At 45.5% G+C, this 25,297-nt stretch overlaps 2 protein-coding genes across 3 annotated transcripts in view; both read right to left on the bottom strand.

Moving 5' to 3' along the window:
* Window positions 1–3,803: 3,803 nt before the first annotated feature.
* Window positions 3,804–6,536, bottom strand: ACTA1 (actin alpha 1, skeletal muscle). Its single transcript, XM_079900506.1, has 7 exons — window positions 6,406–6,536; window positions 5,483–5,623; window positions 5,053–5,377; window positions 4,808–4,969; window positions 4,524–4,715; window positions 4,256–4,437; window positions 3,804–4,155 (listed from the first exon to the last, which is right to left on the bottom strand). Exons 2-7 carry the CDS (start codon window positions 5,609–5,611, stop codon window positions 4,012–4,014), a joined length of 1,134 nt encoding a protein of 377 aa, XP_079756632.1. The 5' UTR covers window positions 5,612–5,623; window positions 6,406–6,536; the 3' UTR covers window positions 3,804–4,011.
* A 5,574-nt stretch (window positions 6,537–12,110) lies between these two features.
* Window positions 12,111–25,297, bottom strand: part of NUP133 (nucleoporin 133) — a 58,132-nt gene continuing 44,945 nt past the window's right edge. The window contains exons 21-26 of one of the 2 annotated variants that reach the window (XM_079900754.1): window positions 23,817–23,952; window positions 22,121–22,239; window positions 20,494–20,574; window positions 19,678–19,742; window positions 18,295–18,383; window positions 12,111–13,787 (exon numbers count right to left, since the gene is read on the bottom strand). In XM_079900754.1, the coding sequence (XP_079756880.1) occupies window positions 13,651–13,787; window positions 18,295–18,383; window positions 19,678–19,742; window positions 20,494–20,574; window positions 22,121–22,239; window positions 23,817–23,952 (627 nt within the window). In that variant the 3' untranslated portion in view covers window positions 12,111–13,650. Of the gene's footprint in view, window positions 13,808–18,294; window positions 18,384–19,677; window positions 19,743–20,493; window positions 20,575–22,120; window positions 22,240–23,816; window positions 23,953–25,297 lie in introns of both variants that reach the window. The other variant, XM_079900755.1, reaches the window with a different exon arrangement.

Raw genomic sequence — 25,297 nt, 5'->3', positions numbered from 1 at the left:
ACTAAAATCCTTGACTTTGTTTAATGACTAAATTATTATTATTTTTGTTTGACTGCTTTTCTTTGCTTCTGCATTTTCTCACTTCTCTGAATAAATTTATTCGTTGGCTAAAGTTTTTCTACAGACAAGAGGCAGGCAGAGGACATAGAGGGGGGTGTTTCTGTTCTATGAAGACCCCTTAAGCTCCCGCTCCATTTCATCAGGATAAGCCATTAAGAAACTGACAAGCAGGGGCAGGGTCAATCAGAAGGCTCAGGGCTCCTGCACCCAGTGAAAGGGCCACCCTTAATGAGGGGCCCCCATTCCTCATTCACGTCAGCTAACCTCCAGCTGCCTTTGCCATCCGTGCCCCTTCTGGAAGGTGCAGCCCATGGCCTACTGGGGGGAGTGTCTCTGGCTGTGGGTGACAAGGACGCAGGTGGACCCGGACGTGGGACCCGCCATGCTGCCCACCTCACCAGCACGCCATCACACCAGGTCTTCTCGGCTTCTCTCTGAGCTGAGGTCAGACACAGCGCATCAGCTTGTGGGAACTCCCCAAAAGGACTGTGACATAGCGACAGTGCAAAAGAGGGTGACTTCCAAGGACAGTGTGGGGCAGAGAGGAAATGTCAGCGACAGAAATGAGGCAAGAAGGAAAGGGAGGAAGGCAGGCAGGTGGCCTGGCCACATGAGTGCCCTCAGGGGCAGGGCTGGTCTGTGGCCTGAGCCCATTCTGACTCCTGTCCTCAGGGTAGAGGCACTGCCAGGTGAGAGGCAGCAGTAGTCTGTGTCCCCAAGGCCAGGGGTGGGCAGGCCTTCTCCAGCACAATGATGGATGTTTCCCTGTAAGAATCTATTTCTGGAACCATCCAGCCTCATCAGAAAACAATGCTGTGCGGGAGGGAAGCCGGCCTGGTGGTGGCGAGTGCAAAGCAGCCAGATACCCACAGCATCCGATATCCCAGGCAGCTCCTCCAACAGGCTTTGCGGCGATCGGAGTCAAGGCATAAGTGCCTGGTGATGGCGGGGGTCATGACAGTGAACTCCCAGGATGGGACCACATCTTAGCCTTCTCCGTACCCCTGGCACATAGTAGATGGGCAATAAAATATTTCATTAACCCCTTAGGATTGTGCCAAATCTGGGGTGACAGTTCAGGGGACTAAACAGCTGGGAGGTACTCCAGTATTCCATGGTCTAATTCTAACTGCCAAAGGTTTAAATGATAAAACCTAGCCTGTACCCCAATCCCAGACCCTTTTATTTTTCCCACTCAGCCTAATCCTTCTTTTTAATCCTGACACATCCTCTCTTCCCATTTTCTTCTTTGTCCCTTCTTCCTTCAACTGGGCACTAGCAATATAGATTTGGTGCGGAAAAAAATTACGGCTATTTAATGAGCTTTTGAGAGAATGAAATAACTGCAGTGAGATCCCTGATAAGACCTACCAGGTCTAAGGAAACACACCATAAGTGATTGCTGGGGAAATTGTTTTTGTTGTGTTCAATTCTCTCACAGCTCCAAAAATTGATTCTCTGAGATGGCTTTTCAGTGGGAAATTAGCCATAACATTATTCCCTCTAGTGCCAAGTACACTGCTGTCACACAGGAGCTTCTCGCTTCTTCATACTGCAAACGCACTTAGAGCTGCTGGGTGCTCTCCTCACGCAGCACAAACGTGTATATCCCTATACACACTATATACACTCTATATACAGTGTGTGTGTGTGTGTGTGTGTGTGTGTGTGTGTTTATATATATTTTATATATACACGTAAAATTATATATAACTATATAAAAATGTATATATATAATTATACATTAATTATATATGCATATAATTATACATTATTATATATACATAATATATAATATATATGTTATATATATATAATTCTTTACTATAGCAACCAAATATCTTCTTTCAGGCCTAATATAGGTGACACAATTTACCAAATACCTATAATCACAGCCTACTAGGAGGGCAGGAAAGATACAGAACACCAATGAAATGTGTGATGCTTGTGTCCTTTTAGAGAAGAACCAGAAACGAAAAGGTCATCTGGCACACTTCCAGTAAAAACACACAATTCCTAATTTTTGCACATGTTTTCAGTAGAACAACGTCAAAGGTGGGGCAGAAGGAAATGCTACAGATTATATGGAAAACTTCTCTCGGGCATTTGATGATTATGACCACAGGAGAAATGGGTCATTACCTCCTTAAATATCTTACTTAAATCCTAATTAAGAGACCTGGGGTCCTGGTTAAAAAAGATTTAACGTGCTGGTTAGCTGACTCATGTAATTCTGACGTGTTTTCCCAGCTGTTGGCTATACGAATTATTCAGGCTGTGTGTGTGTTGTTTGCTCAGATATGCCTGTGTCAATGTAGTATTATCCATAAAACCTGGGTATCTCTGGAAGGCTAGAATTTAGCCCTTTTCCCGGTACGCAGGCTTCTCACTGCTGTGGCCTCTCCCGTTGCGGAGCACAGGCTCCGGACGCGCAGGCTCGGCGGCCATGGCTCAGGGGCCCAGCCGCTCTGCGGCATGTGGGATCTTCGCGGACCGGGGCACGAACCCGCGTCCCCTGCATCGGCAGGCAAACTCTCAGCCACTGCGCCACCAGGGAAGCCCTAGCTCGTTTCTCACCTTTATCCATCCTAGGTGGATAAATGCATGGTTTTCAGCGGATTTGGTATCATATACTTGTTTTATTAAAATCTTAAGTTCTACTGAATGGTGATTCTCTTTATATCTGGATTTGGCAGTATTCCTGCCTTGCAGGCTTCAATGATTTCGGAAGCTTCTCAATAGGCCATAACAGGAGGGAATAAACATATGGCACAGTGGCATATAACACAGCTATGTTGTTAATTCTACTTATAAACTTATTTCTGAATGAGTGTATTACCTTCTTGAGTCAGAATCTATTTCATTTAGGGACCACTTTTCCCGAAAGTCTTGACTGGGAAACACTGGGCTACTTTAAAATATGTAGATGCAGTGTTCGCTCATAGAAATGCAAACTGTTACTATGTTTTGTGCCTTTCAGACACTGCGGGAGTGGAGTGGGGTTGCTGCTTCTCTCTTGCTGACCTCTTCTTCAGCACCATCTGGGCTCCCTTCCCTGCAGGCATTTCCTTGTTGGCCGGCCCCCAGTGCCCTTCCCCGCCTAGGATGCGCCGTCCTTCTTTCGGAGCGTTCACTTGGTCCTTCCTCGCCCTCCTCCCACCTCTGAGCGCCGCTCCTCCCCCCCCCCCCCCCCCCGGAAAGGGCGCTTCTTTATGCCACCATCACCTGGTACGTAGCAAAGGACTTCTCAATCGGGAAGAGAAGTGGGGATCTTCCCTTACAAATGAGCACAGTTAGATCGCAGATTCCGGAGGGAACCCGGATTCTGTAAGGCCACGCCCGCCGCGGGCGGAGCGTAAGTGCGCGCTGCGGGGCGGCCCCTGGGCCCAGCACCACGGTCAGCGCCCTGCCTGCGGCGTCCCCTGGCCACCCGCGCGCGGCCCCAGCGCCGCCGCCGACCCGAGCGCAGTGCAGAGCCGGACACGCCCGAAGGTCAAGTCGGGCCCCGGCGCGCCTGCCATTCTGGGGAATGGATCTGAGCCAGAGGGGAGAGCCGTGAGCAGGGGAAGACTTAATTTACGGTCTTGAAAGGCGTGCACTCATTCGGAGTATTGTGCAAAGTGATGGAGGAAGATGGGGTCCCTCTTCCTCCCCGACCCCGGCCGCTCCCCGCCCACGCAAATAAACACAACAGACAACTTTACGCAGCATAACAGAACGGCTGAGTTTAATGCTTCAAGTTTTCCATTTCCTTCCACAGGCCTTCGTTTTACAAATAACAAAATGAGGTAAATAAGTTAATGTATGTACACGTTATAAACAGTGTCGGTTTGCGGCGGCAGCAGCGCAGGTGGTTGGAGGGCAGTTGCCGCGCGGTGGCTCGAGGTCAGCCGCCTGCGCCGCAAGCGGATTCGTCGTCCTGGGGAGAAGTCGCGGCTGTCGGAGAGGCCTCTAGAAGCATTTGCGGTGGACGATGGAGGGGCCGGCCTCGTCGTACTCCTGCTTGGTGATCCACATCTGCTGGAAGGTGGACAGCGAGGCCAGGATGGAGCCGCCGATCCACACGGAGTACTTGCGCTCGGGCGGGGCGATGATCTGCAAGACAGTGACAGTGACAGTCCGTCAGGGACGCGGCCGCGGCCCGGAGCCCCTCGCGGGCCGGGGAAGCGGGGCGGGGGGGGGGGACGCCGCCCACCTTGATCTTCATGGTGCTGGGGGCCAGCGCGGTGATCTCCTTCTGCATGCGGTCGGCGATGCCCGGGTACATGGTGGTGCCGCCCGACATGACGTTGTTGGCGTACAGGTCCTTCCTGATGTCGATGTCGCACTTCATGATGCTGTTGTAGGTGGTCTCGTGGATGCCCGCCGACTCCATGCCTGGGGGCCACGGGGAGGAGCGTGAGCGGGCGGGCGAGGGGCCCCGGGGGCGGGCGGGGGCCGGGGAGCGGGCGCTCGGGGCTCACCGATGAACGAGGGCTGGAAGAGCGTCTCCGGGCAGCGGAAACGCTCGTTGCCGATGGTGATGACCTGGCCGTCGGGCAGCTCGTAGCTCTTCTCCAGGGAGGAGGAGGAGGCGGCCGTGGCCATCTCGTTCTCGAAGTCCAGGGCCACGTAGCACAGCTTCTCCTTGATGTCGCGCACGATCTCGCGCTCGGCTGCGGGGGGCGGGGCGGGAGAGGAGCCCTCAGCGCGGGGCCAGGGGACCCGCGGGCCGCCCGCCTGCCCGCCTGCCCGGGGAGCAGCGCACCTGTGGTCACGAAAGAGTAACCGCGCTCGGTGAGGATCTTCATCAGGTAGTCGGTGAGGTCGCGGCCGGCCAGGTCCAGGCGCATGATGGCGTGAGGCAGCGCGTAGCCCTCATAGATGGGCACGTTGTGGGTGACGCCGTCGCCCGAGTCCAGCACGATGCCTGCGCGGGGGTGGGGCGGGCGGTGAGCGGCGGCTCAGTGCCCGGCGCTCGGGAAGGGGGTGGGGCGGCTCCCGGGCACTCACCGGTGGTACGGCCAGAGGCGTAGAGGGACAACACGGCCTGGATGGCCACGTACATGGCCGGCACGTTGAAGGTCTCAAACATGATCTGGGTCATCTTCTCGCGGTTGGCCTTGGGGTTGAGGGGGGCCTCGGTGAGCAGGGTGGGGTGCTCCTCGGGGGCCACGCGGAGCTCATTGTAGAAGGTGTGGTGCCAGATCTTCTCCATGTCGTCCCAGTTGGTGATGATGCCGTGCTCGATGGGGTACTTGAGGGTCAGGATACCCCTCTTGCTCTGCGCCTCGTCGCCCACGTAGGAGTCTTTCTGCCCCATACCCACCATGACGCCCTGCGGAGCGGAGACACCACGAGCTCGTTACCGCGGCTCCGGGTGGCGCGGGGCTGGGCTGAGCGGGGACCCGGCCCGACTCCCTCCGCGGACTGGCAGCCTGACCTGGTGGCGAGGGCGGCCCACGATGGATGGGAACACGGCCCTAGGGGCGTCGTCGCCGGCGAAGCCGGCTTTCACCAGGCCGGAGCCATTGTCGCACACGAGGGCGGTGGTCTCGTCTTCGTCACACATGGTGTCTGGTTTCTGCAAGGTCGGGAAGGCCGTGGAGACGCTCGGCGTGTCAGGCGGAAGGCCCCGCCATCCCGAGTGCCCTCCCTCCCCCGGGGCCTATGGACACCCCCAGCCCCCAGCCCGGCGCGGTCCCGAAGGGGAAGAAATTAATGCCACCCGGGCCGAGCTTCGCTGCCGGGCCCTGCGCCGGGGGGAGACCACACGGAGCTTTTCTCCATCTGGGAACCCAGGGCACAGTGTCCCCGAGGGTTCTCTTCCTTGGCTGCAGGCGCCGCCCTCTCCACACCTCCGGGGTCTCACCTAGGGGGTCAAGGTCCGCGAACCCTGCCCGCTGGGCGACTGTGAGGGTGAAAGGAGACGCCGTGGGAAGGGCTTAGGCGCTCCACCCGGGGACGAATGGTCTATTCCGGACCCCCACGACACACCAGACTCGCAACCGAGGCGCCCTTGGGCCTGACGGCGAACCCGGGGAGTAGTGGCCCTTGCTGTCCTTTGGCTCGGTTGGGACGGAACTGCCCTGAGGACGACTAGAGCAAAACCTTTCATCTACTTGGGCACAAACTAAGTGTCAGGGAGAGCAGCCCGAAGGGGCTGGGCATAAATTTGGAGAAGTTTCCAAAGGACGAAGGTTTCCTGTCTCTTCTTTAAAGCGCACGTGGCTCTGGGGTCGGAGGCGCAGCACTGAGGACGCAGGGCTGGGACTGATATAGTGAGTCGGCTGGGCCCTACCCGGAGTTCTCCGGACTCCCTTCGGTGGTGCCCCGTCCCCCTGTCCCCACCCCGAACCCGCCTACCTCGGCGGGTGGCTACACCTGCTGCTCTCCGGCTGGGGCGCTGCGGTGGCCGCTCGTCTCCCAGCTCAGGTTTTATATAGCCCTCGGGAGCTCCCCCCGCGCCGCCCCGCAGGAATGTCGCTTCCCTTCTCGAGCCATATTTGGGTGTCGGGCACTAGAGCCCCCTCCCCCGGCCGGTTCGCGGCCTGGGTCCCCGCCCGGGTCCCCCGCGCTGACCAAAGAAGGAGCGGCCTGGCCCGAACCCAGGTAACGCGGGCCGGGCCGTATATGGAGCGTCTCCCCGCTGGTCGGCCCCTCCCGACCCCGCGCAGCTGCCCGGCGGAGGGCCTGGGGTGCGGCGAGGGTCACCGCGTGCGCGGCGTGCGCCAGCGCGCCTGCGCACCGGGCTGCACCTGTCCGCCGCCGCCGCCCTGCCCCGACCCCGGCCGCTGGGCGCGCACTGGGCCTCGGGGAGGTGCGCCCCACATTTCGCCCCTTCTTCGGGTTCTTTGCTCAGACCCCAGAACCTCAAGTGCGGCTCCAGGGAGGAGGGAGCCGTGTTCAAGTGGTGGGCCCGAGAGGACCGGGGGAGCAGTCACACCCGCGTCCCGGGCAGGGGAGGCAGGCGACCCCTCCCGCTAGCTCCCCAGAGAACCTGGTCTCTCCCCCCACCCCGAGCTCCCCGAATCCAGAGGGCTGACCCGTCGGCCCCCACCCCCACCGGAGAGGGTCACCAGCGGCGGGCGGGCGCGCAGCTGTCGTGGGGCAGACAGCTAGCGGCGGGAGGCAAGGGCGGAGCGCCGGGGAGGAGGCGCGGGCCGGCTGTGGCAGCGCCGGGCGCAAAGCCAGGGCCCGTGGACCTGCCCGCCTCGGGGACGCGCGGAGCGCTCGGGGGCTTGTGAAGGCAGTGAATTTCAGGGCGTGACTGGCGCGCTCCGGGGTGCGGCGGGCCGCGCGGAGCGCCCTACCCTCCCGCATCCTTGGCGGAGCTCACTGAGGGCCCTGCTTCTGGGGCCGAAAGGCAAAGGTCACAGCCCACGACCTGGAGGTGGGAACGGTGAGGTGTTCTTACTAGATGAAGCCGCGCCCGTCTCTCCTCTCGGTAAAGAGGACAAGGACGTCGCGCTCTAGGATGGGCAAAACGTTTTCCTGCTGCGAAGGCTGAACAAACTCATCGTTATATTTAGAGGGTGACGCCCAGCCGAGGCCGGCCGCTTCCCAGTCCACCTTGTAGAGTCACCGGTCCACCAGGGCCTGCGGAAGCCGTTCTATTTATACCGCTGATATACGGGGATATGCCTTTCTAATTTTCTAGAAGGATTTGGATCTATCTACTTATGGTAAGGTGGAGTGGGGGTCAGAGGAGGTTACCCAGTTGGCGCTTCTCACTCCCCCCCCACCTCTGCTCCCGGACGAGAACAGTTGTAACCTTGCTGTGGAAGGCACAAGGAGAAACAATTTTCTGTGATGAACTCAGTGACATGCTTTAAGGGGTACATCAGTGATGCGGTGTGAGCCAGAATGGAACCACTCATTTTTCTGATGTGCCGAAGTGTTCCCAAAATAGCTACCATTCACATTTGGCGGTGGGACTCCAGGTGTGGGTCCTCTTGAGGAGGGATATAAAAGTATATGAAACCCGTCTCCGCAGCCCACATCATGGCAGCCCTTCCCCAAAATGGCCAAAGTCAATGACAAAATAAGGAGTTTGGTTAGTACGGGGCCTCGGTAGTGAGTATAATGCCACTGTGGCTTCATATTCAGTTTCTGAAATTTGAGAATGCATGAATAATGGACAGAGCTACATTTCATCTTCGATACCTTGTGTCCTGCTGTGGCAGTGTGAAGTGGCGACACTAGAAAAAAAACAAAACCTGGCAAATGCACTCTGTGTACAGTGTAAGGGGAATAAATAAATTTTGGTCTTGAAGGTAGGAAGAAGTATGCTGTCATTTACTGAATACCTAAGAGTTTGGTTGACATCTTAAAGGGGAAGGAGGTTGTATTTGCCAGACTGTTGCTCAGGGCAAGTCCGCTCCTATAGCAAGCTTTTCTAATCTCAGGGTCTGTTAGATTCAGACACACATGAAAAGCTATGAATCAAGCAGTCACAAGCTAGCGGAGATCTGCTGGTACAGCAAACCTTGGGGAGGTGGGCTTGGGAACGCCAGCTGGGACACCTGCGCGGCTTGAAATAGTACCCGAAGGCTATCACAGGGCAGCCGCAGGCCCATCTTGGTCCTGCTGAGTTCTCATTGGCTCATAAATGGCCTTGAGGAGCAGGTGGAAGGCCGTCTCCATACATGTACACTCTGGGGATCACCCCAGCACCCCACGCCTGAGTAAGTGGGCCACTGCCTGCACAGCCTTTTGAGAGACACCCTGAGGAAAGGTCAGCCATGCAGGGTATGCTCGACATAGAGCTCCTGCTTCTAGGTTTTCGGGGGCAGCCTTAGCTCGATCCTCTGACAGGCCCTCCTACTAGGGCCCAGCCACTGTGCTCACACCCAGTCCAGCCGCATCCCCTCAGCTCCTCACATACCTGTGGTCCCCAATCTCAAGCAGTCTAAGCCTTCTACTGTGTTTCCTACCTATTTAGACACGAATCTGTAAAGTGCTTCACGTTTTTGTGTTGCTCCATTAATCTTGTAACTGTCTGGAGGTGCATGAGGCAGGTACTATCTGCGCTAGCTTTAAAAAGAAGCAAACCAAGGCTCCATGAGCCAGACAGCACGTCCTGGGACACACAGCGGCTTGGGAGACCCACCCTTCCCTAGGAGTGCTCGGGGCTGCTTCCTATCTCCCTTTAACCTCCTCCAACACTTGGCATGTTCGGGAACATAACAGATCCTCGAGGGATCTCTTCCAGTGAAGGGCCAAAGACATCTTAAATGAAGCCATGGCTCCATGTGCAGCCGTCCTCTGTCATCTCAAAAAGAAAAGGGAGGGGGGCTGCCTGGCAAGGCACAGATCAGAAGCGTTCCAGTGAGCAGGGGGGTAAAAGAAAAAACCAACTCACTGCCCTCCCAAGCCACACATCCACAAATGTCCAGCTGACCGTGGCAGGCAGGAAGAGAGGACTTCGATCTTCTACTGGTTTTCCCAGACTGGGACTCGCTCTGCTTTGGCATCTCTAAGGGACTAATGATTCCATCCGAGGCTTCCTTTGGCCTCCTCCCCCTCTCCTCCCCCTCCGCTCCCCTCATCCCCACCCCAGCCCACTAGTTAAGAAAGCCTGCACTTTGGTAAAGCACATCTGGGTGTACCCGCCCCTCTGATGGGCTATGTGGCCTGGGGCCGGTGGCTTCCAGAGACACTCCACCTACTCCTTTAAGACTGATTTGAAGGTTGAAACTAGGTAAGTGCCTGGAACACAAGAAACGATAAATGGTACAGTACCTTTCTTCTAAGTGTTTGGAGGAGGACAGAGGGGGGAGGTGAGCAAAGGACACTAAAAATCATTAGAACAGTTCACTGACCGCTTATCAATGTCATCACTAACTGAACAGGAAGAGTCAGTGTCATTTGAAATGTATCTGGAATGAACAAAGATTTTTGTACAGATTTATTCCAGTATTACGGTAAGAAAAAAGACAAAACCCCAACCCAACCCAACCCCAAACCATTAACCCAAGTGTTTTTAAGACTGTTAAGAAGAGAGAGACCTGTTAAATTATGATACAGCCATATATGGTAAAGTGTCAGGCAGTCAAAAAAAATTGTACCTTGAAGAATACTGAAGACATACATTCTTTTTTTTTTTTTTTTTTGCGGTACGCGGGCCTCTCACTGTTGTGGCCTCTCCCGTTGCGGAGCACAGGCTCCAGACGCGCAGGCCCAGCGGCCATGGCTCACGGGCCCAGCCGCTCCGCGGCACGTGGGACCCTCCCGGACCGGGGCACAAACCCACGTCCCCTGCATCAGCAGGCAGACTCTCAACCACTATGCCACCAGGGAAGCCCCTGAAGACATACATTCTTGAAGGGGGAAAAGTTGGTTCTTAGGGGGTTAAAAAGAAAATCTTAGATATTATAATGATGCGTGGCTCCAAAGGCTGTGGTACATAAAAAGATATACAATAGATTTGTGGTATTAAACTTTCAGAGGGGGTGAAGGGAGCAGAGTGATTAAAGAAAATTGTCTTAAGAAGTCTCCTTAGGAGGAGTGATAATGAAAAGGAAGGTTGACAGATGAATGGATAAAGAAGATGTGGCACATAAATACAATGGAATATTACTCAGCCATAAAAAGAAACAAAATTGAGTTATTTGTAGTGAGGTGGATGGACCTAGAGTCTGTCATACAGAGTGAAGTAAGTCAAAGAGAAAAACAAATACCGTATGCTAACACATATATATGGAATCTAAAGAAAAAAAGGTTATAAAGAACCTAGGGGCAGGATGGGAATAAAGACACAGACCTACTAGAGAATGGACTTGAGGATACGGGGAGGGGGAAGGGTAAGCTGGGACGAAGTGAGAGAGTGTCATGGACATATATACACTACCAAACGTAAAATAGATAGCTAGTGGGAAGCAGCCGCACAGCACAGGGAGATCAGCTCGGTACTTTGTGACCATCTAGAGGGGTGGGATAGGGAGAGTGGGAGGGAGACGCAAGAGGGAGGAAATATGGGGATATATGTATACATACAGCTGATCCACTTTGTTATAAAGCAGAAACTAACACACCATTGTAAAGCAATTATACTCCAATAAAGATGCTAAAAAAAAAAAGGTTGAGAAATACCAGATTAAAGATACACAGAAATGCTCACAATACCTCACATCAAAATAAGCAGGTTACAAAAGGTAACACATGCACAGTCCAATACTGATACATGCACAATCTAGGATATATTTCAAAATGGTAACCGAAGTTATTTCTGGCTGGTGGGATTACAGGGGTTTATTTTCCTCCACGCACTTCTTTTTTCTTAATAGGTTTCACATTTTCTACAGTACTTATACCTTGGTCTTTAATGAGTGAATTTTACGTAGGAATATAGAAAGCTGTTTTCTTTAGAAGCGTTCCTTGAATAAAGTCTCTAGGAACAGGTAGGCAGGCTACACTAATACTTTCGTAGTTATTAGCCTCAAAACGCACACGTGCGTGGGGAGCGAGGCTGCAGTCACCTCGGCGTGGCTCTCCTTCAGGCCCAGTCACCTCGAGGAGCATGCTTCACACCTATTCCCGACAGCCCCCTACACCTGGAGGGTGAAGCTGTGAAAAACACGATTCAGACCCCAAAGTATAAAAAGCAGCACAACCCGATTTCTAAAAAGTTTTCTTCAGAAACGAAATCCCTAAAACTGAGGGCATCAGTCGCCTTCCACCTCACCAAGAATTCCAGCACCGTCTCTTGCTGTGATTCTCAAATTCTGTCTTAATCCTCGACACGTTCACAAGTTCCTAAAACACAGCCACACACAAAGCCTGTTGCTCACGATCAAACCCCCAACCTTCCTGTTTGATTTAACTGGGGCCACAAGCTGTGACTTTTCAAGCAGCGTTCAAAGACAGGAGTGAAGAAAACCTTTTCCAAGTCAGTACACTTTCTCTTTCCTAGTAAACATGTTCACCCTTTACAGCACCTTTACACTTTGTCATCGTCAACTACTCAGTTTATATAAAAATCAGTAATTCTTTAATGAAGACTACGTTGTGCAACAAATTTTTAAAATTTAGAAGAAAAAATTACTCAATATTTTAGGCCTTAATTTCAGTACTCCTGTTAAAATAACTTTTAAGAAACCCAACCATTTTGGAGCTATGGCTACCATCTCTAACAGGGGTAGAAGAGAGAGCCTTTTTCTCCCTCAAAATGAGACAACCATCCATCCTGCTGTGAGAGCAGCAGCTTCACATCCTCGGGTCCATGGGCCGGGGTCATCGTCAGACTGGCTTTCGTCACACGGGGATAACTGGGTTTGTGGCAGCGCATGAAGGTGGCAGGGTCCTGTGTCCCAGTCACAGCATCACCTGACAGGATCTCACAGGTGAGAACCGTAGGGCCCTCACCTTCTGGTAAAACCAAAGTCTTCTAACACAAGAATTCTTGTGCCGTCTGACAAGTTCCTCTCCCTAACTTCCCCTAGTGCCCTTCAGGATATCCCTAACTGCGCCCCGCGCTGCAGACAGAGGCGAGGCTGCCCGTTTCCCTCCTTTGGTGAGGCCGAGAGCAGCTCCTCCATGAAGCCGTCCTTCCACACATGCTCAGAGGCGGGGTCTAAAGCCTGCAGGGGACAGCGCGCGAGAGCTGCACTTTGTGAAGCCGGGAACCGGACTCTCTTCACCATATTTAACTCCTGACCTTTTCAGCTGTTGGAGCAAGTTGTTTAGTGAGGATTCAACTGGGCCAAAGCCTGAATATGCCAGCAACTCCATCTTTATTTAAAGCCCGATAAAAACTGAGTGACAACATTGGTCAGGACAAACCTTTGAGAACAACTACTCTTCAGTTAAATCAGTTGCCACATTAGGAAAACCTATAAAGGTTTCTAGCATTACACACACCTTAGATTAGCTAGACAGACTGTGGTAAAGATGGAATTCAGTGTAAATCATCCTGAAAATGCATAAACCTGACTGAATCCCCATACTGACAGGTTATAACCTATCATACGGTAACTTATAGATAGATTAGAAAGCCACATAAATATGTTTTATTCACCAAAATACTTTTATTAATACTCTATTATTTATGTAGAAAAGTCTGACATTTTTCCCAGTGAAGTAATCAGTTATCAAGCTCACAATGAATTAGGCCCACTTTGTCCTTTAGTTTCATAATAAGTTAGCAAATTTTGACATTTATCCCACTAGATATTTTCCCCAGACCTAACCAAAATGGACACCAACTATTCCAGACACTGTCCAGTACGTAACATCCAGAGCCACAGCAATTTCAGAGACAACTTAGTGCAGTCTTGCCATTTTTAGAGTTACAGAGGCTGAAGCCTAGAAGTGACCCGTGCATACACGTAGCCAGAACCAGGGCCCTGGATGGAGTGAGATAAAAAGGAAGGGGAGCAAGTATGAAACCCACAGATAAACTTCAGAGGAAAAGAGGAAGAAAAAATTATCATGTAAACAAAAACTAAAACCACAGTCATACAAATATTTTGTAGTAGCTTCCAAATACAGTATAAAAAGTTCAGGAATACATGTTATAAAACTGTACAAACTTCTAGATATTTAAGGTCTAAAATTTTTATAAGGACACACTCATACAAATTTTCAGGAACAATGACCATTTTAGCAAAATCACATTTGTCCCTGGACATAGTACTCATAATTAGCTTTCAAAACAAACTCAAAGTAAGGATTGGACTTCAAGCTTCCCAACTGGTCTGATTGCAGCAGGTCCTTCACCTCTGGCAGGTACTCACTGAGCTGAATGCCTATAAACACAAACACAGAACTTTTTTTTTTTTTTCACATAACTCTCAAACGAACTGAGATGACTGATGACAAAAACACCTGTGCTTCTATTTAAAATATAACGTCACTCTGCTATTGGGAAATACTCTGTTCTAAATTCCTTCCCATCTGCCAAGCATACTCGCAGGCCTGAGAATATGACATTCCTTACTTAGCAGGGGCTGTGTGACTGTTCTTCGCCCTAGTGGTCAAAACAGCCACTCTATTTAAAGTATTTAATACAATCTGAAACACTTTCATGTCTCTCCACAGCTTAAGCCATTCCTTCGGTGTGGAAGTTTTAAACTAATAATCACTTGAAAATAAGTATTTCAAGCCCGAGGAAACAGCTTTCCAAGCAGCTGTATAGTGAGAGGTAGAAGGTATCAGTGAAAGATTGCTTATAACCCACATGTAAAATTTGAAAGACAGGAATCTGAATTATCAAGGAAGACAAGTTATACCATATCTTCTTAAAAGACTTTCAGACATTTATCTGTCTCCCAGATCAAAGATCCACTGTTTGCTTGGATGGGTGGTCTTCCCACACTCTAGAAATGCTTCACTGCAGAGGTGCTTATTTGAGAACCGGTTTTTAATGTTTTTTTCCTGGGGTGATTGGTCTGCTTAATTTTTAAATAATTATTTTCTAGAGTCAACTTTGGTAATATGTATTTTCCTTGAAGTTGATCAACTTTATTTTGTATTTCAAGTTTATTTAATTGTTTAAAAATTTTTAAAAAAGAGAAGAAAACAAGTAGGTCAAACAATATTCTCCTATTCAGGAAAATAATTTAGTAGAAACACTGCCGTGAAAGCTATCTACAGTGTCGCCAAACGTATCACAGTTTCTCTCTACAACTGGAGAGGGGGAAGAACCATGTCTTCATCAGTCAGTCCTCTATTGAGCTGGAAAGCCAATGCGCATCTGTGTAGTCACAAAACAGTATGTACGATTTTTCTCATTTTATAAATAAAGAGAACTGGAGGAAACATTTTAAATTAATAAGGCAATATTTTATAGTTTGTTACATTATCATAAGTTTCTCAAAATCAAATACTGTTTATTTTTAATACCATCTAAGTGCCTAGCACCATTTTTGATACTCAATTATTATACAATAAAAAATCTCATAATAAGTGTTATGAGACTAAATCTGCAATATTTATATATCATTTATTACAATTAACACACTTTCAAGAGAGACTTTTTCTCTCTAAAACAGCATTACACTCGTGAAAATATCACATTAATTTCCTAAAGATTAATTCTCTTAAAAAAACCATCTTATTTAACTTCTATTTTTATAATGCATGCCTTCTGTTAGACATAATATTTGATGGTTTATTTTTCTTTAGAGCAGGAGTCAAAAAAACTCAAATGCCTGCAAAGCCCTGGCAGGTACCATGAGGAAGATGGCCTAGGGGCTTTGGTAAACTTAGGACCAGCGCCCCATTCAAAGTGGGCAGTGCTCATCAGCTCCAGCTGACAGCTGCCAGGTAAACATTTCAGTCTGGTATAGGCAAATCTTTTGATTTTTAAGACAAGTCAGAAAACAAGACTTTCGTAAGAACTCTTCTCAACTATTAAATGCCAGCGACTAATTAGGAAAAATGTTATACTCCATGCAATGACGTGCATTTTTTTCTGTACGTATAATGTACTTTAATAACATGTAAAAACTGAAAAGCTCCAGGTGGGTAATTTAAATATATCTGCAGGCTGAATTCATTCCACAGGCTGAAGTAATTGTTGGGCTGCCCAAGTCTATGAAATACAATGTGAAGTTATCTATATCTACCTTCAGAATCTGCCCTTTAAAAAACATTTACTCTTGGGCTTCCCTGGTGGAACAGTGGTTAAGAATCCACCTGCCAATACAGGGGACATGGGTTTGAGCCCTGGTCCAGGAAGATCCTACATGCCGTGGAACAACTAAGCCCCTGTGCCACAACTCCTGAGCCTGCGCTCTAGAGCCCGCAAGCCACAACTACTGAGTGCACGTGCCACAACTACTGAAGGCTGTGTGCCTAGAGCCCATGCTCTGCAACAAGAGAAGCCACTGCAGTGAGAAGCCCACACACCGCAACTAAGAGCAGCCCCCACTTGATGCAACTAGAGAAAGCTTGCGTACAGCAAAGACCCAACACAGACAAAAATAAATAAAATAAATTAAAAAAACCCCCAAAAAACCAAAAAAAACATTTATTCTTGTACATGGAAGCTATATTATTAAAAGGTTCCAAAAATAAATGTCTTTGGCTTGGTTTTATAATATATATATAATATTATAAATGTATGTTATTAATATATATGTATTATATATTATATCATTACATATTATAATTTATATATAATAGTTTCCACTTGTTTTTGTCCTTTGGTCAAAATTTAATAATTCTTTTTGTAAAATTATAGGTTTCTGTTTTCCATCTATGATTTATAATCTAAAAATAGCAACAACTGAAAAGTGAACTTTAAATAGCACCAAATACTTAATTAGCCACAATTCGGTTCAGTGGCCCCTTTACAAGAGCTAACTTCATGGAAAGCATCAGATATGGGTCCGAATGAATCTCTTCAACAGCACAGAGAAATCAACCATATCCAGTTATTTCTTCAATTCCAAATCTAGCAAAGAGAAAAAGCCTAATAGATATATTTTAACTCTGTCTGAATTTCAAGTATTTTTAAGCAAAAGATATTTTCTTTTGCTATACCCCTTCATTATTTAATTTTTTATTTTTTTGACAATGAAAAGGCTTAATTGCCTTTGTGTTATTTATTCATCTTTGAAAATAAAAGCATTCAGTAAATCTACTGTCAATGTGGGGTAGTCAAGTATTCATTTTTCATAAGTAAACACCCAGGTCAATGCTGAGGTGGACAGCTCTATCCGGAGTGAACTTCCGGTGTAAACACCAAGTTCAGCGCCCTTTCCCCTCGGCACACTGGTTGGTGTGGTGAGCTCCGCAGTACTTCTCTGAGGCCCCCGTCATTTCGGTTAAGCCAGTGATTCTCAAGCAGAGGACCGGAGAGTGGAATCTATTACAGAAGAACTGGGGCTATGAATCTGTAAAATAATTCTAGGCATTCAAAGAACAAATGTTTGTTGGGTGACTACTATGTACCAGGCACTGGGCCGCGCATGTCTTATGTAGATTAAATAATGTGTCTTGCAGATATATGTACAGAAATTTCCGAATGTGTGTAAATGTCAGCATCATGAATAAAATCCACATCCGTTTAGAAGGGCTGCTGAATTTACTGTGGTTTTTTGTCATTGTGTACTTTTTTCCAGCTGGTATTAAAGAGAGTGTCCTTACACCTGAAAAGATTGGTAAACACTAGGTTAGCCTATTTTGCACACTGCCTGGATTATCATCATATATGTGTGTATATATATATATATATATATATATTTTTTTTTTTTTTTTTTTTTTTTTTTGCGGTACGCGGGCCTCTCACTGTTGTGGCCTCTCCCGTTGCGGAGCATAGGCTCCGGACGCGCAGGCTCAGCGGCCATGGCTCACGGGCCCAGCCGCTCCGCGGCATGTGGGATCTTCCCGGACCGGGGCACAAACCCATGTCCCCTGCATCGGCAGGCGGACTCGCAACCACTGCGCCACCAGGGAAGCCCATCATCGTATATTTTGATTTAATAATTCTACAACAAATGAGCCACACTTGTCTTCATGTATAAAATGTGGAAAATCTCTCACCTCTAGTCTTTCTCCATATATTAACCACCAGTTACATTAAAGTAAAAGTTAAGTACCCTCTAACTCATCTTCTCCCTTCATAATAAACATTTAACCACAAACGCTTCTTTACTTACTTGCACCTCGATCAGCAAATGGAATTTTGCTCACTTGTCTTAGGTACAAAACATATACAAAACATACTCCCTTCCTGTCTCCTTTTATTTTGTTCTTTTTTTTTTTTTTTTTTGACGAGGACCATTTTTAAAGTCTTTATTGAGTTTGTTACAATATTGCTTGTGTTTTATGTTTTGGTTTCTTGGCCCTGAAACATGTGGGATCTTAGCTCCCCAACCAGGGATCGAACCCGCACCCCCTGCATTGGAAGGTGAAGTCTTAACCACTGGACCGCCAGGGAAGCCCCTTATTTTGTTCTTAAAACTAATTTTATAGTATTAATGTCCAAAATGGATTGATAAAACATTTTGTAGTTTGCTCTCAGGCATGGTATGGCCAGTTCAGTACGGGATATACCAAAAAAGTCACATTTTAGGTTTTCAATCTTCACAAGAGTTAAGTGGCCAAGCAGACGGCAACTCCACCATGACACAGCTCCCCAACATGTAGGGGAGGAAAGAGCCCTCCCTTTATTTTAAACAAGTTTCTCTAAGTATGATACCGTTTAATTTTAACCCCCTGGCATTTGACACCTAGGCAAATCCCCATTATTCTAAGATTCTAAAACTGAGGAGTGACACTAATTTCCAACATGAACAAACCACTTACCATCTTTTAAAAGTTTCTGCAAGATTTTCACAAATATACTGTCTTTAGATACTTCAATTGGATCATCTTTACCATCTGAACTGGACCAGCTAGAAAACAAAATCACTGTGAGGAGAAAATGGAACTGTGGCCACAATCTGAAACAAATGACTTGTTTGCTATTGTGGATTTGTTTTGATGTTTGTAGGGGGTGAAGAATCTTGAGTTTTGTGATACTGTTGAAAACTATTTAAATAAAGGAGCTTTATTAAATGTTGGATATACCCAGAGTCTCTCTATTAGATAGGAGATGCTATACTCAGGTAGCTATTCGCCCAATATAACCAGCATGTATTTGATGTCAAAACCAAGTAGTGAGGTATCTTTCCCAAGAAAATTCTATATGTAACAACCTAGTAACGACCCTAAAGTATGACCCTTCAGAGCACAGGTGATAGTTAAAGAATGTTATATTCTGTTTCTCATAAAAGTAAAATGGCAACCAGTGTCTGGTGTAACCTAAAAAGCTTCCTTTATCTAGTTGAGATTATCTACTACTGAAATACAAACCCACAGAACCACTCCTTTGTAGTAATCAATGGCTATACCCCTCATGATACCGTAGAGTGTTTAATCAGGAAGCCAAGACAAGGTATTCCAGTCAAATGACATAATACATCTTTTATGATTGCGAAGGAGAATCCAACAGGCAGAGCCAGATGCTTCGGAGGATGGCCTCCAAGACCAAATTTGACAACAATTTTAACTATCTGGGAGTGATAAGAGGAAGAAATGCTTTAGTAAAAATAGTTCCATTGCCATTTCTCAAAGCCACAGGAAAAAGGAAAACCGAGTAGAGAAGGCTTTTAGCACTCAAGTCATGCTCCCTTTAAAATTCTTTCCGTGGGAAAAATCCATCTCTACAGCTGATTATTCTGTCTCTCTTTGCCACTGAATCTTAATACCACCGTTCCAGTGGACAGAAATCCTCCTATGTAGGGAGATTACAGTGAAAAAGACGTCACAATAACTTAGAAGAGGGTACTGATTCTCAAACTGTACTAACTTCTTATTAAAAAAAAAAAAAAATTTGTAGCCTCAAGTCTTTCTTGGCAGAACTGGCCCAACTTCTGTGAAAATAAGGAACATACACATTTCTGTGCCAACTGACAGTGTAAAATTTAAAATCAAAAGTAGAGAATTATACCAGTGGCCCCAAGTCCTTAAGCTATTCCTTAATTATTGAATAAAAACATTAGGATTGCTAATGAAACCATTAACATTTTTATAATATACGTTACAATGCAATTAGGTTACAAAACGATTTGATGTGTATGGTATCATAATCTTCCTAAAGAGTCCTTTTCCAAAACCATGTCTTGTATTCACACTATGGGAACTTACTTATCTCTCTGAAGAGCTTTGCAAAGGATTTCCAGTTTTAGATTATTTATATTTATATCTTCCTCCTTCACAGCAAAACAAAAAAATCCTCATTAAGTCCTGATTTAAAAAAATACATGCTTAAATTTGAGTTATGTCAATTCCTAATTCCACATAAATATTATTATGCTTTAATTTATAATTTTAAAAAATTTCCCTTTCTTTGAGACGTTAATACTACTCAGAAGAGTAAAACTATTAAGAACTTTGTGTGAATTTGTTTCCGATTATTCTGAGATAATCTGATTTTATCAAGAAGCTTGAGAGAGTCAAGATTTTAAACAGAGTAACATAAAAGCCAACATATTATTGTCTTTATAATCTACCAAACTACTTTCAATTGCAGAGCCGACTACTCACCCTACAGAATTATCATTATAATCTTTTTTTCAAAGAAGGCTGAGAAACAGCTTCTCTTAGGGTGAATACTATGAAGAATAAATCGACAAGCAGCATATCAGTTTGAGAAACTAACAACGACTCAATAAATGAAAGAGAAAAAATATGTCAGGACCTTGAAAAGCAACATTTTTTATTTGTGCAGGGAAAAAGACACCTGGAAATGTGTGAGAATTATCAAGAGGTGAGATCTCTTGACAGCTTTTCTAAAGAGCTATACGTATTCCAAGAGTTACGGGTAGCTGAACCAGAAAGTCTTTTATTTTATTTTTTTGAGAGTCTTTTAAAATTAAGACATTTTCAAGATGTACTCAGTTCTACAGAAAACCATACACAAATTGTGATCCTTGCCTGAGATCATCAAGTGATTTTACTTACCTCGTCAATATATTCAAGCAAGTCCAAAGCTTTCTTGAAATCATACTCATTAGCTCTTCTGTTTTCTTCACAGATATACAGCTATGGCAAGTTAAAATAAGGTAGAGAATTATTTTAACTCTTCATATAACCAAGACTGGAGAGATTTACAGAGAAGTCATCACGTCTATAGGTATCTTTATAGCAAAGAACAGCAACACGTTTGGAAAGTAAACTCCATCTACCTCACAGCAAACTGTCTTTTAAAACACACCTATGTTCATTCACAGTAACTAACTTGTATAACTTGGTATATATACTTCTAAAATGCCAGTAAATTTATATTCATAAGTTCAAGATAGTATACATTTCAGTACTCTTTCAAGCATACTCTGTAATAAACAGCTGCCCTTGCATTTTTAAAGCTGGCTATAATGCTTTTGAAATGTTGCCCTTTCAATAGTTTTAAAAATTGAGACCTATGAGAAAGCATGCAGTTGGTCTACAGTTTACTTAAGAGATAACAAAACACACCAATATGTTACCAATGGTTACCCCTGGTTGGGTAGATCACAGCTGACTGTATATGATCATAAATGTCCCGTAATTTTATAATCAGAAAAATGCTTGCCTTATTAACAATATCAATTTGAATTTTTCCTAACTTCTTTTTCCAAAAATTATTTATAACATAACAAATTTCATTTTAAAATACTGCACATAATCCTTTAACAGCAAAGACAATACTCAAACCATTTCAGAAGAAAAGCTATCTACTTGTTGTCATTGTCTTACAACACTTGAAAACAATATTTTATTTCACTGTTTCTGAACCTTTTTTCCCCACAATGTTAACATCCCTGAAATTGGAAGGTAGTATTAAAATTGATTCAGTATCAAGGTAAATTTGGACAACTTTTTCCTTCTTACCAATACATAAAATAATGGTGAGTCTTAGAGGCAACAGCCCCTTAGATTTTTAAATTAAATGTGCTCTATCAGGAGAGGCTGCTGTGAGCTCAATGATAGGAAATGTGTTACTAATAATGACTAAAATACTGAAGTTTTTGAATTGTCTGCTTTCTTAGTAACATAATTAGGGCAATTCAAGGTGATTCTATGACACCGCTTTTGCATTGGAAATGCTTTCTTGAAAGGAAAAGAGAGAAGCAGAATTAAGGCTATTAAGTGTGCACAGCAACAAAATTACCTTATCTGGGTTGCAGCCCCTAATCTAGCTATGTCCTCAGGAATGTGCTATGTTGCAGAGGGAAATGGTGACGATGGCACTTAGAGGCTATGCAAATCCAGTTCCTAAAACCATTGTTTTTGAAGAGCCTGAACTATGTCTCATGGTACATATCTGTCCTGTACTAGAAAAGCACAATGGAAGTAATTTCTTCTGGTCGCCTGGATAAGCGTCTTGAGGAACAGGCAGAGAGCTATGGGGGGCAGAGGCTGACCCACTGCTTTCTGCTAACTGGCACCCTGCTCCTAAGCAGCTTCTGACACCTGACTCCAGGGGAAAGTGACCAGGAAAATAAGAAATGGAGAGATGACTACTCTGAGGAACTGTACTACGTGGTCCAGGAAACACTGAGGTGGTTTTGAGACTACGAAGTGGTGCAGGGATTTGAAAAGCACGTACGCCAATGAGCTGTGGTGCAGTCAGTACCGGCATCGCACTGAGACTCAGCTGCTTCTCGGCCAGCAGCTGTTCAGGCAGCGTCTCCTGGTGCAGCAGGAAGCGCTCCTGCTCAGCCATTTCTAGGAGGCAACACAGGGGGAGGGGGAAACATTCACTTTTGCGCTGTCATAAACAAATCTGAATTTAAAAAGAAATGGAACAGCTCTAAGGGTAATCCCATCACTAATTCAGTGATCCTAGAATGTTATTAATTCTGCTTATTCTTGATTCCTAGTTATGTTACAAATATTCAGGGTTTGATCCAAGTCATGTGGATTATCACAGCAACCGGAAATATTAGGAGGGGAGAGAAGAGCTAAGAAAACAAACCTACTGATTGAAGCAACTGTAGAGCAGATGGATTTCAGAAGCACAAGTCCCCCAAATCTGAGGTCTCTCAGGCCATTTTAAGGTTACTCTGTAAAGTACTACTTTTCACTTTACCAGAGTTTCTAGTATAATTTCATTCACTAAGGGAAATGATCTACTTAAAAGCCACCATGAGTACATGCCAGGAAAAACACAAGCCAGAGGACTGTGCACTAGACCTATTACCCAGCAATGGTTATTTATCGCCATACGATAGGGTGACAGGAGCTTTTGATTTACATAAACTATCATAACCTGGCTTCACCCACGAGAATGAGCTGGGCTGCAGGAAAAAAGGACGGAGAACTGTTTGCTAACAGCAGTTACAGCAAAATGGAGTGACTAAATCACAGATATGCTCATTCAAATACTGGCATCATTCCACATGATCCGAAGCTTGTAAAAATTAAAACTGTTTTGTGCAATTTCCATACCTAAGAAAACAGACTGGGAGGATTAAAAAAGTAACAGTAATTATCTCTAGGGCAGTGGGATTATAGACAATTTATTTTGTTGTTGTTTTTTCTATACTTTACCAATTTCCATAATTAAACTTGTATAACCAATAGAAAGTTATCTCTTAAAAATCTACTCCCTTCAATTAGATACACTGTGATAATAGTCTGTAGGAAATTACTGAGACCTGAAAATATTCTCATTGTGCTAAGAAAGCAAAAGCTAAGAAGAAGTGATCAAAATGCAAAGTGATGACCAGAAGTTGGGGGGGAACCAGCAATAATAAAGCCTTGTGTTAAGATATTTTGATTAACATGATCTAACTCTGGTGGCCAGGTTAAAATACAGCTCCCCTTTCAGACTACCAGCCAGTCTTGCAGAACATATACACACTTCTCTAGAACAAAAGGCACTATTAGCGTTTAAAAATAAAAGAATGAGGAAGAATTTCCCAAACCACCACCTACAGCAGACCACCACTACAGAATTACCACCACCTACAGCAAACCCACTGAGTAAATATCAAGTTTCTTTGCAGTTTCTTCTTAGCATATGAGTCACTAGGGGTGTAATCAGAGTACTCTGTTCAAATCATTTGAATTTACTCTTTAGGAATTCTTATTTAAGGCACAAATTACTTTTTCCATAAAAAGAGAATCCTAATTATGTAACTGAGTAATTGCCTAAGGACACTGAATAGAAAGCACTCCTCTCAAAGGAGATGGCTCCTGTTTCTAATGGACCCCATTAAATGATAACAAGAGCACATTCTAAGAATACACTGACAGTATGACTGATTTGTATGTCTTCTTGTTCAAATACTGTATTTTACCTTCAATTTTTCCTTGCAGTGTATCTTCTGGAAAGTCTGAAGCTAATGCAGCCAATTTACTCAAGCCAAGAAGGGTTTTTTTCTTTGCAAAGTAACGAGTTTCCATATTTGCCAAACCCAGAAGTGTTGCATGAGCCTACAATAAACAAAATATGAAAACTATGATAAAATCTTGGATACTAATTCAAGTTGCAATAAAGATTAAGTAAAACCCAAACTTGGTTTCCCCCCAAGCTGTATCAATGAAAGATCAAGTCACTGCTAGCAAGCCTAAAAACAGATGAGTACCATACGCTGAGAGTAATTACACATAAAGTATCAGCCACCCACACTAATTATTGGGAAAAGAGACATGTATAAAACATTTGCTCTCAGAAGCAAGAAGAACTACAATTCTGCAGCTCGCAGAATGAAAACCACAGTCACAGAAAGACAGACAGAATGAAAAGACAGAGGACTATGTCCCAGATGAAGCAACAAGATAAAACCCCAGAAAAACAACTAAATGAAGTGGAGATAGGCAACCTTCCAGAAAAAGAATTCAGAATAATGATAGTGAAGATGATCCAGGACCTTGGAAAAAGAATGGAGGCAAGGATCAAGAAGATGCGAGAAATGTTTAACAAAGACCTAGAAGAGTTAAAGAACAAAAAACAGAGAAAAATACAACAATAACTGAAATGAAAAATACACTAGAAGGAATCAATACAGAGTAACTGAGGCAGAAGAACGGAGAAGTGACCTGGAAGACAGAACGGTGGGAATCATTGCCATGGAACAGAATAAAGAAAAAAGAATGAAAAGAAATGAAGACAGCCTAACAGACCTCTGGGACAACATTAAATACATCAACATTCACATTATAGGGGTCCCAGAAGGAGAGAGAGAGAAAGGACCAGAGAAAATATTTGCAGAGATTATAGTCAAAAACTTCCCTAACAGGGGAAAAGAAATAGCCACCCAAGTCCAAGAAGTGCAGAGAATCCCAGGCAGGATAAAACCAAGGAGAAACACACCGAGACACAGTAATCAAACTGACAAAAACTAAAGACAAAGAAAAATTATTAAAAGCAACAATGGAAAAATGACAAATAACATATAAGGGAACTCCCATAAGGCTAACAGCTAACTACTCAGCAGAAACTCTACAAGCCAGAAGGGAGTGGTATGATATATTTAAAGTGGTGAAAGGGAAGAACCTACAACCAAGAATACTCTACCCAGCAAGGACCTCATTCAGATTCGATGGAGAAATCACAAGCTTTATGGACAAACAAAAGGTAAGAGAATTCAGCACCACCAGACCAGCACTACAACAAATGCTAAAGGAACTTCTCTAAGCAGAAAACACAAGAGAAGAAAAGGACCTACACAAACAAACCCAAAACAATTCAGAAAATGGTAATAGGAACATACATATCGATAATTACCTTAAACGTGAATGGACTAAATGCTCCAACCAAAAGACACAGGCTCGCTGA

This window comes from Stenella coeruleoalba (genome assembly GCF_951394435.1).
Source record: "Stenella coeruleoalba genome assembly, chromosome: 16".
NCBI lineage: Eukaryota > Metazoa > Chordata > Mammalia > Artiodactyla > Delphinidae > Stenella > Stenella coeruleoalba.
This window is presented reverse-complemented; position numbering and strand designations above follow the sequence as displayed.